The 10759-nt window shown below is 56.8% G+C and overlaps 1 protein-coding gene across 1 annotated transcript; it reads left to right on the top strand.

Moving 5' to 3' along the window:
* Positions 1 to 216: 216 nt before the first annotated feature.
* LOC136570950 (PDZ domain-containing protein 4-like) lies at positions 217 to 10083 on the top strand (the record flags this gene model as incomplete). The annotated part of the gene is made up of 8 exons (XM_066571373.1): positions 217 to 458; positions 1563 to 1638; positions 2453 to 2545; positions 3865 to 3927; positions 5132 to 5233; positions 6851 to 6942; positions 7683 to 7704; positions 8231 to 10083. Coding segments are annotated over 8 exons (1923 nt in total), but the record flags the coding sequence as incomplete, so codon positions are not given.
* Between the last annotated feature and the right edge of the window lie 676 nt (positions 10084 to 10759).

Here is a 10759-nt window from a genome sequence, read left to right on the forward strand (position 1 = left end):
GGTTTTTTTTAGGGTTGGGGTCGGGGTCGGGGGGGTCGCGGTGAGGGGAGGAAGGGGGGGGGGGGGCGCGGCTGAATTTTGGGGGAGGGGGCGGGGTGGGTTTGGGAGGGGTTTAGGGAGGGGTTTGGGGACAATGGAGACACCCGGGGAGGGGGGGGGGGGGGTGTGTGGGGAATTTGAGGAGGGGTCCTGACCCCCCCGCCCACCCCCTCTCAGGTGAGCGGGAAGGAGGGGTCGCGCCGGGGGGGGCCCCGGGGGGGCTCCAAGGAGCCGCTGGTGCTGCAGGTGCTGAGGAGGAGCCCCCGGGGCCAGGCCGGAGCCCACCCCCCACCCTCGGCATGGGGAGGGGGAGGGGGGCCGGGACCCCCGCCCCAAATTGGGGGCGGGGGGGCGGGGCTGGTGGACAGCGGCACCCAGACGGACATCAGCTTCGAGAGCCGGCTGGGGGGGGGCGAGCCGTGAGTGAATGGGGGGGGGGGACACACCCAGGGACCCCCCCGTGGGGCTTGGAACCCCCCCAGAGACCCTCAGAGACCCTCAGGGACCCCCTCGTGGGGCTTGGAACCACCCCAGAGACCCCGCAGACCCTCAGGGACCCCCCCCCACCTTGGGGCTTGGAATCCTCCCCAGAACCCCCCCAGATATTTGGGGACCCCCCCCACCTTGGGCCTTGGAACCCCTCCCAGAGAACCCCAGACCCTCAGGGACCCCTCCCCACCTTGGGCTTGGAATCCTCCCCCAGAGACCCTCAGAGACCCCCCCCCCGCCCTTGGGGCTTGGAACCCCTCAGAGACCCCCGGATCCGTGAGGACCCCCGGGTGGGGCTGGTGGGGACCCCTGGACCCCCCCTTGGGCCTTGGAACCCCCCCAGAGACCCCTCAGATCTTTGGGGACCCCCCCTTGGGCCTTGAAACCCCCCCAGACCCATTTTGGGCTGTCCCACCCCCCAAGACCCCCCCATTTTAACCCCTTGGAGACCCCAGACCCATTTTGGGATGGACCCCCCCATTTTAACCCCTCTGAGCCCCCAGACCCATTTTAGGGGGTGTTCCCCCCTCAGAGACCAATCAGGGTTCCCCCGTTATGACACCTTTGAGAGACCCCAGACCCATTTTGGGGTGTCCCCCCCACTACCCTCCCCCCCATTTTAACCCCTCTGAAGCCCCCAGACCATTTTGGGCTGTCCCACCCTGCCAGGACCCCCCCATTGTGACCCCTCTGAGCCCCCAGACCCATTTTGGAGGTGTCCCACCCCCCAGGACACCCCCATTTTAACCCCTCTAAGCCCCCAGACCCATTTTGGGGTGTCCCCCCCAGTACCCCCCCCCCATTTTAACCCCTTTGAGACCCCAGACCCATTTTGGGATGTCCCCCCCAGACCCCCCATTTTAACCCCTCTAAGCCCCCAGACCCATTTTGCCCCCCAGGCCCCCCAAAACCCTTCAGGGCCCCCTTTTTGAGGCCCAACCCCCCCCCCGAGACCCCTCCCCAAACCCTTCGGGACCCCTCCCCCACCCTGGGACCCCTCCCCTGATATTTTTGTGCCCTCCCCCCCCCCCCAGGCCCCCCCTCCCCCAGGATTATTTTGACCCCACGGATTTGGGGGAGCCCGAGCGCCCCGAGGAGCTGGAATATGAGGTGGGGGTCCTGGGGGAGGGGGCTGGGGATTGTTGGGGGGTCCTGGGTATTTTTGGGGGGGTTCTGAGTCTTTTTGGGGGGGGTTTGGGAACCCCAAAGTGGAAAAAAATGAGTAAAAAATGAATTTATTGAGGAGGGGGGAGACTGGGAAATTGGGGAGGGGTCCTGGGGGGGGTCCTGGATATTTTGGGGGGAAGTCTTGGATCTTTTGGGGGGGTCCTGGATATTTTGGGGTGGGGGGTCCTGAGCCTTTCTGGGGGAATTTGGGGGGGTTGGGACCCCCAGAAATGAAAAAAATGAGCCAAAAATGAATTTATTGGGGATTGGGGAGGTTGGGAAATTGGGGGGGGTCCTGGGGGAGTCCTGGATATTTTGAGGGGGGGGGTCCTGGATATTTTGGGGGGTGGTTCTGAATCTTTTTGGGGGTTCCTGAGCCTTTTTGGGGGGGGATTTTAAAGAGTTTGGGAGCCCCAGAAATGAAAAAAAAAAGGAGCCAAAAATGAATTTATTGGGGAAAGAAGAGGCTGGGAAATTGGGGGGGGGGGTCCTGGGGGAGTCCTCCATCTTTTTGGGGGGGATCCTGGATATTTTGGGGGGGTTCTGGATATTTTTGGGGGGGGTCCTGAGTCTTTTTTGGGGGGGATCCTGAGCCTTTTTTTGGGGGGGGTTGGGAGAATTTTAAGAAGTTTGGGACCCCCAGAAATGAAAAAAAAGGAGCCAAAACTGAATTTATTGGGGAGGGGGGAGTTGAAGGAGGGGCTGGGAATTGAGGGGGGGTCCCAGGGGGTCCCCCTGACCCCTTCCCCCCCCCCAGGAGGTGGAGCTGTACAAAACCAGTCACAAACTGGGAATCACCGTCTGCTACCGCACCGACGGCGAGGAGGACCCCGGCATCTACGTGGGGGAGGTCTGCTGGGGAGGGGGGGGCAAAAAGCCTAAAAAATAGCCTAAAAGATCCTAAAAAATAGCCTAAAAGATCCTAAAAAAAATCCTTAAAATTTCCTAAAAGATATCCTAAAAGATAGCCCCAAAAATCCTAAAAAATATCCTAAAAAATACTAAAAAAATCTCCTAAAAATATCCTAAAATATCCTAAAAAATATCCTAAAAAATCCTTAAAAATATCCTAAAATATCCTTAAAAATATCCTAAAAAATACTAAAAAATACCCTAAAAATAATCCTAAAAATATCCTAAAAATAATCCTAAAAATATCCTAAAAAATCCTAAAAATTATCCTTAAAAAATCCTAAAAAATATCCTAAAAGATAGCCCCAAAAATACTAAAAAATATCCTAAAAAATCCTAGAAGATAGCCCCAAGATATCCTTAAAAATATCCTAAAAAAATCCTAAAAATAATCCTAAATAATCCTAAAAAATACCCTAAAATATCCTAAAAATATCCTTAAAAATATCCTAAAAGATAGCCCCAAAAATCCTAAAAAATATCTTACAAAATATCCTAAAAAATATCCTAAAAATATCCTAAAAATATCCTAAAAAATCCTAGAAGATAGCCCCAAGATATCCTTAAAAATATCCTAAAAAATCCTAAAAAAACCCCCCCAAAATCCTAAAAAATATCCTAAAAAAATCCTAAAAGATACCCCCAAATATCCTAAAAAATATCCTAAAAATATCCTAAAAAACCCCCCAAAAATCCCCCAAGGAGTCATTTAAAAAATCCTTTAAAAATCCCCCAATAAATCCTTAAAAATTGCCCCCCAAAATCCTAAAAAATACCCTCAAAAATCATAAAAACCCCAAAAAATCCCCCAAAAAGTCCCCCAAAAATACCCCAAGAAGTCATTAAAAAATCCCCCAATAAATCCTACAAAATTACCCCGAAATACCCAAAAATTTCCTAAAAAAATACCCAGGGAGTCATTAAAAAATCCAAAAATAATCCCCCAATAAATCCTTAAAAATCACCCCAAAAATCCGAAAAAATTAGCCCAATAAATCCCCCAATAAATCCTTAAAAATGCCCCAAAAAATCCTAAAAAAAATCCCCAAGAAATCCGAAAAAAGTTTCCTAAAAAATAATAAAAAAATCCTAAAAAATAATAATAAAAAATCCTAAAAAATCCTAAAAAATCCTAAAAATTAATTGAAAAAATCCTAAAAAAAAAAATCTCAAAAAAGAAAAATAAAAAATCCTAAAGAATCCCCCAAGGCCTCATGAAAAATCCTCAAAGATTTGGGGTTTTTTTGTCCCCCTCAGGTGAACCCCAACAGCATCGCAGCCAAGGACGGGCGGATCCGGGAGGGAGACAGGATCGTGCAGGTTTGGGAATTTTGGGGCATTTTGGGGGAATTTGGGGGAATTTGGGGATAAATTTGGGATAAATTGGGATTCTGGGGGAATTTGGGGCCAATTTTGGTGATTTTGGGGGGAATTTTGAGGGAATTTTGGGGATTCTGGGGGGAATTTTGGGGATTCTGGGGGGAATTTGGGGCCAATTTTGGTGATTTTCGGGGGAATTTTGGGGGAATTTTGGGGATTCTGGGGGGAATTTGGGGCCAATTTTGGTGATTTTCGGGGGAATTTTGGGGGAATTTTGGGGATTCTGGGGGAAATTTGGGGCCAATTTTGACAATTTGGGGGGAAATTTGGGGGGGATTTTGGGTGGATTTTGGGAGATTTGGGAGGAATTTGGGGAGAATTTGGGGATTTTTGGGGGGATTTGGGAGGAATTTGGGGATTTTGGGGGGGATTTTAGGGGGATTTGGGCGGGAATTTGGGAGAATTTGGGGATTTTGGGAGGATTTTGGGGAGGATTTTGGGACGTTTTGGGGGAAATTTGGGGATTTTGGGGGGAATTTGGGGGATTTGGGGGAGGATTTTGGGTGGATCTTTGGAGATTTTGGGTGGATTTGAGGAGATTCTGGGTGGATTTGGGGAGATTTTGCGTGGATTTGGGAAGATTTTGGGTGGATTTGAGGAGATTTTGGGTGGATTTGAGGAGATTTTGGGTGGATTTGTGGAGATTTTGGGTGGATTTTGGGAGATTTTGGGTGGATTTGGGGAGATTTTGGTTGGATCTTTGGAGATTTTGGGTGGATTTGGGAAGATTCTGGGTGGATTTGAGGAGATTTTGGGTGGATTTGAGGAGATTTTGGGTGGATTTGTGGAGATTCTGGGTGGATTTGAGGCGATTTTGGGTGGATTTGAGGAGATTTTGGGTGGATTTGGGAAGATTTTGGGTGGATTTGTGGAGATTCTGGGTGGATTTGAGGCGATTTTGGGTGGATTTGTGGAGATTCTGGGTGGATTTGAGGCGATTTTGGGTGGATTTGAGGAGATTCTGGGGTCAATTTGAGCAAAATCCCGAAGAATTCGCGGGCGATTTGGGGCATTTTGGCCGCAATTTGGGCCATTTTGATGAAACAAACCCCCCCCGAACCCCCTTCCCCCCCCTTCCCCCCCCTTCCCCACCTCCTCCATTTGAGGAGGGGTCCCTGGGGGTCTCCCCCTCCCCACATTTCAGATCAATGGGGTGGAGATCCAGGACCGCGAGGAGGCCGTGGCCTTCCTGACCCGCGAGCAGCAAACCAACATCTCCCTGCTGCTGGCCCGGCCCGAGAGCCAGGTGGGGCTGGGGGCGCCCCAAAGCCGGGCAGGGGTCCCCAAAGCCGGGCAGGGGTCCCCAAAGCCGGGCAGGGGTCCCGGGGGGGCTGGGGAGGGGTCCCGGGGGGGTTTGGGAGCAGCAAAGATGGAAAAAATGGAGGGAAAAGTGATTTATAGGGGAATATGGGGAGGGGGAGTTGAAGGGAGGAGGGTGGGAAATTGGGGAGGGTCCTCAGATTTTGGGGAGGGGTCCCGAGGGGTTTTTGGGGGGGTCCTGAGGGAGTTTAGGGGGGATTTTGGGGGGTTTGGGAGCAGCCAAGATGAAAAAAATGGAGCCAAAAATGATTTATAGGGGAATTTGGGGAGGGGGAGTTGAAGGGAGGAGGGTGGGAAATTGGGGAGGGGTCCCACAGCTTGTGGGGGGAGGGTCCCGAGGCTTTTTGGGGGGGTCCTGAGGGAATTTGGGGGGAATTTTAGGGATTTTGGGAGGACCAAAGATGAAGGAAAAGGAGGCAAAATATTTGGGATGAAGGGGGGTGGGAATTTGGGGAGGGGTCTCTGGGGGTCCCGGGGGTCCCTGGGGGCCTCTGGGGGTCCCTGTGGGGTCTCTGGGGTGGGTCTGGGGGGTCTCGGGGGGTCTCAGGGGTCCCTGAGGGGTCCCTGGGGTCTCTGAGGATCCCTGGGGGTCCCTGAAGGGCTCTGGGGGGGCCCTGGGGGGGTCTCTGGGTACCTCTGGGTATCTCTGGGGGTCCCGGGGATCCCTGGGGGTCTCTGGGGGTCCCGGGGGTCTCTGGGTTTCCCTGGGGGAGTCCCTGGGGTCTCTGAGGATTCCTGGGGATCCCGGGGGTCCCTGTGGGGGTCCCTGGGGGGGGTCCCTGAGGGGTCTCTGGGGGTCTCTGAGGATCCCTGGGTGTCCCTATGGGTCCCTGTGGGTCCCTGGGTGTCCCCGGGTGTCCCTTTGGGTCCCTGGGTCTCCCCGGGTGTCTCTGGGTGCCCTGGGTGTCCCTATGGGTTCCTGTGTGTCCCTGGGTGCCCCCGGGGGTCCCTGGGTGCCTCCGTGGGTCCCTGTGTGTCCCTGTGTGTCCCTGAGGGTCCCTGGGTGTCCCCGGGGGTCCCTGGGTGTCCCCGGGGGTCCCTTTGGGTCCCTGAGGGTCCCTGGGTGTCCCCGAGTGTCCCTGAGAGTCCCTGGGTGTCCCTATGGGTCCTTGTGGGTCTCTGGGTGTCCCTGTGGGTCCCTGTGTGTCCCTATGGGTCCCTGGGGGTCCCTGGGTGTCCCCGGGTGTCCCTATGGGTCCCTGTGGGTCCCTGGGTGTCCCTGGGTGTCCCTATGGGTCCCCGGGTGTCCCGTGTGTCCCTGGGGGTCCCTGGGTGTCCCCGGGTGTCCCTATGGGTCCCTGGGTGTCCCCGGGGTCCCTTTGGGTCCCTTTGGGTCCCTGGGTGTCCCTATGGGTCCCTTTGGGTCCCTGGGTGTCCCTATGGGTCCCTTTGGGTCCCTGAGGGTCCCTGGGTGTCCCTATGGGTCCCTGTGGGTCTCTGGGTGTCCCTGGGTGTCCCTATGGGTCCCTGTGTGTCCCTATGTGTCCCTGTGGGTCCCTGGGTGTCCCCGGGGGTCGCGGGGTGGCTGACGCCCCTCCCCCAGCGCTGGCGGGACAGTGACCGCGAGGATTTCCTGGATGGGTTCGGCTCCGATGAGGACGGGGAGGTCAGGGGGGCCTGGACCCCCCCGGGCAGGTGGGAAATGGGGAAAAGGGGGGGGAAACGGGGGAAAATGGGGGGAATGGGGGAAAAATGGGGGAAATGGGGGGAAATGGGAAAAATGGGGGAAATGGGGGAAAATGGGGGGAAATGGGGGAAATGGGGGAAATGGGGGGAAACGGGAAAAATGGGGGAAATGGGGGAAATGGGGGGAAATGGGGGAGAAATGGGGGGAAATGGGGGGGAAATGGGAAAAATGGGGGGGAAATGGGGGAGAAATGGGGGGAAATGGGGGGGAAATGGGGGAGAAATGGGAAAAATGGGGAAATGGGGGAGAAATGGGGGAAATGGGGGGAAATGGGGGAGAAATGGAAAATGGGGAAAATGGGGGGAAATGGGGGGGAAATGGGGGAAAAATGGGAAAAATGGGGGAAATGGGGGGGAAATGGGGGAAATGGGGGAAAAATGGGAAAAATGGGGAGAAATGGGAAAAAATGGGGGGAACTGGGGGGGAAATGGGGGGAAGTGGGGGAAACTCGGGGGGGAATGGGGGAAAATGGGGAAAATGGGGGGAAAATGGGAAAAAATGGGGGAAATCTGGGGGAAAATGGGGGAAAAATGGGGAAAATGGGGGGAAATGGGGGAGAAGTGGGAAAAATGGGGGAAATGTGGGGGAAATGGCAAAAATGGGGAGAAATGGGGAAAAATGTGGGCAAATGGGGAAATGGAGGAAATGGGGGAAATCTGGGGGGAATGGGGGGAAAATGGGAAAATAGGGGAAAATGGGAATTGGGGAGGGTAAAAAATGGGGGGGAAATGGGAAAAATGGGAATTGGGAGGAAAAAAAAGGAAATTGTGAGGGGAAAAATGGGGAGAAATGGGAATTGGGAGGGGGAAAGGGGGAATAATGCAGATGGGCATAAAAATGGGGGGAAAATGGGAATTAGGTGGGAAAAATGGAAATTGTGAGGGGGGAAAGGGGCAAAAATGGGGATAGGAGGTAAAAAAAAGGGGGGGAAAATGGGAATTGGGGGGGTCCAAATGGGTCTGGGGGATCCCAAGGCAGAGGGGAAGGGGCTGGGAGGGAATGGGGGGGGGTCCCGGGATGGCGATGAGAATTTGGGGGGCTTTAAAGGGGGGGGGGGCTATAAAGGGGTCCTGGGGGGGGTCCCGCTCACTTTGGGGGGGTTTAAAGGGGGGGGGGGCTATAAAGGGGTCCTGGGGGGGGTCCCTGCTCACTTTGGGGGGGTTTAAAGGGGGGGGGGCTATAAAGGGGTCCTGGGGGGGGTCCCTGCTCACTTTGGGGGTCCCCGTCCCCCCCCAGCCCCCCAGCCCGGCCACGCCCGGCGGCGGCCGCGGGGCCGAGCCCGACAGCGGCGTGGGGCGCACGGACGAATCCACGCGCAACGAGGAGAGCTCGGAGCACGATCTGCTGGGCGAGGAGGCCGGCGAGGGGCCCCCTCCGCCCCCTCGGCCTCCCCCGCCTCGCCGCGAACCCCAAAACCCCCAAAATTCACCCCAAAACCCGCCCCGGCTCCACGCAAAACCCGGCGCTGGATTGGCGGCGGCGGCGGCGCGGAGCGGCTCCGGCTCCAGCTGCGGGTCGGCGGGAAGAGCCGGCAGCGGAGCGGGCGGGCGGCGCGGAATGGCGGCCTTAGAACCAGGCTTAGAACCGGGCTTTGAACCGGGCTTAGAAGCGGGGTTCGGGCCGGGGTTGGGGCCGGGGTTGGGGCCGGGGTTGGGGCCCGGCTCGGCCTCTCCGCCGCTGGCCGCGCTGAGCCCCGCGGAGCTGCGGCGCTACCGGGCCCTGCGCGGGCGCTGCGCGGGGCCCGCGGGCCGGGCGGAGCTGGCGCGGCTGGAGGAGGAGCTGCGGCACCTGGAGTTCAAATGCCGGCACCTCCTGCGGGCCCAGCAGCTGGAGCGGCTCCGCGAGCGAGGCCGCCGGGCCTGGCGAGACCCCAGGCCGGGCGTGGAGGGGCCTCTGGCCGATATCGCCGAAGCTCCGGAACGCGACAGCACCAGCGCCTACAACACCGGCGAGAGCTCCCGCAGCTCCCCGCTCCTGCTGCGGGCCGGCCTCGGAGCCGCTCCGCCGCCAGCACCGCCACCGCCGCCCTCCGGAGCTCCGGGCAGCGCCAAAGGGCCCCGGGGGAAGCGGCCAGGCCGGGACCGGCTGCTCAAAGCTCGGGCCATCAAAATCCTGGAGGAACGCGGCGGCTCCACCGATGACGACGCGCGGAGCGAGCTGAAAACCGGGCGCTACTGGAGCCGCGAGCAGCGCAAGCAGCACCTGGCCCGGGCCCGGGAGCAGCGCAGGCGCCGGGAGCTGCTGCTCCAAGGGCGGCCCGAGCTCCCGGCGGGGCCCGCGGGGGTCGCGGGTACCGCGGGAGGGGGCGCGGAGGCGGCGCCCCCTCCTCAGCACGGGCAGGGGTCGCGGCGGGGGCTGCGCAAGAGGAGCCGGCGCATCCTGGATAATTGGGTGACCATCCAGGAGATGATGCTGGCGCAGCACGGGGGGCGCCTGGAGCACCCCCTGCTCTCGGTCACCACCGTGTGACACCCGCGGCGGCTTGGGGACGTGGTGGGCGGAGGCTTTGGGGACGAAAAAATTCCTCAAATCGCCCCCAAAATTCCTCAAATCGCCCCCAAAATTCCTCAAATCCCCACCAAAATTCCTCAAATCGCCCCCAAAATTCCTCAAATCCCCACCAAAATTTCTCCTGGTCTCAGCCAGCGCTGTCCCCGCTCGGGGGTCTCTGTCCCCGCTCGGGGGTCTCTGTCCCCGCTCGGGGGTGTCTCTGTGTCCCCTTTGTCCCCAAGCACAAATTGAGGAGGGGTCGCCCCCCCCCTCTTGTCCCCCGTTGTGGTGTCTGTGGCCGTGCTTAGTTTTGGGGTTCTTTAGGGTTTTTTCAGGGGTTTTTTTACACATTTTTGTCATTTCCTCCCCTCTCTCTCAAACCTCAGGGCTGGGAGGGTCCCCCCAAGAGGCCAAACCAGCCCTGGACCCCCCACCCCCCCAAAAAACAACAAAAAACAACAAAAAAACCCAAAAAAATGAAAAAATCCTGGGGTGTTTCCCCCTCCCCTCCCCCACCTCTGTCTGTGTCTGTCGGGGGGGGGAGGGGCCGCATTTGGGAATGAAGGAAAAACAAGAAAACCTCGTTTTTACTCATTTCACCCCTTTTTGTGCAGCCTCGTGTTTGGGGGTTTGGGGAGGGGGGGGAAAATTTTGGGGATCCCCAAAAATGGGGGGGGGGGGTGGGGGTGGTAAAGGTTGGGGACGGTCCCCAAAAAATGCAGGGGACAAAATTTGGGGAGAGGGAAAATTTGGGGATCTGTCCCAGCCTTCTGGGGAGGGTAAAAATGGGGCAAAAGTGGGAATTTGGGGGTAAAAAATGGGAATTTGGGGGTAAAAAAATGGGAATTTGGGGGTAAAAATTGGGAATTTGGGTTAAAAAACCAAAGGGAAAATGGGAATTGGGGGATAAAAAAAGGGGGGAAATGGGAATTGGGGAGGGAAAATGGAAATTGGGGAGGAAAAATGGGAATTGGGGGTAAAGAATGAGGTAAAAATGGGAATTGGGTGGGGAAAAACAGAAACAAAAACCAACCAAGCTTTGGGGACTGCACCCCAAAAATGCCCAGGGCCAAAACTTGGGGACCCCCTGAGCCCTTCCCCAATTTCTGGGATCCCCAAAATCCAACAGGGACAAAACCTGGAGACGCCCCCGAACCCAAAAAACCCAAAACCCGCCTCAAAAAAACCCAAAATCCCCCCAAAAAAACCCCAAATCCTCCCACCCCAAAAAACCCCAAATCCTCCCCAAAAATCCCCAAATCCCCCACAAAAACA

The sequence above is a fragment of the Molothrus aeneus genome, unplaced genomic scaffold, assembly GCF_037042795.1.
Source record: "Molothrus aeneus isolate 106 unplaced genomic scaffold, BPBGC_Maene_1.0 scaffold_437, whole genome shotgun sequence".
In the NCBI taxonomy this organism is placed as follows: Eukaryota; Metazoa; Chordata; class Aves; order Passeriformes; family Icteridae; genus Molothrus; species Molothrus aeneus.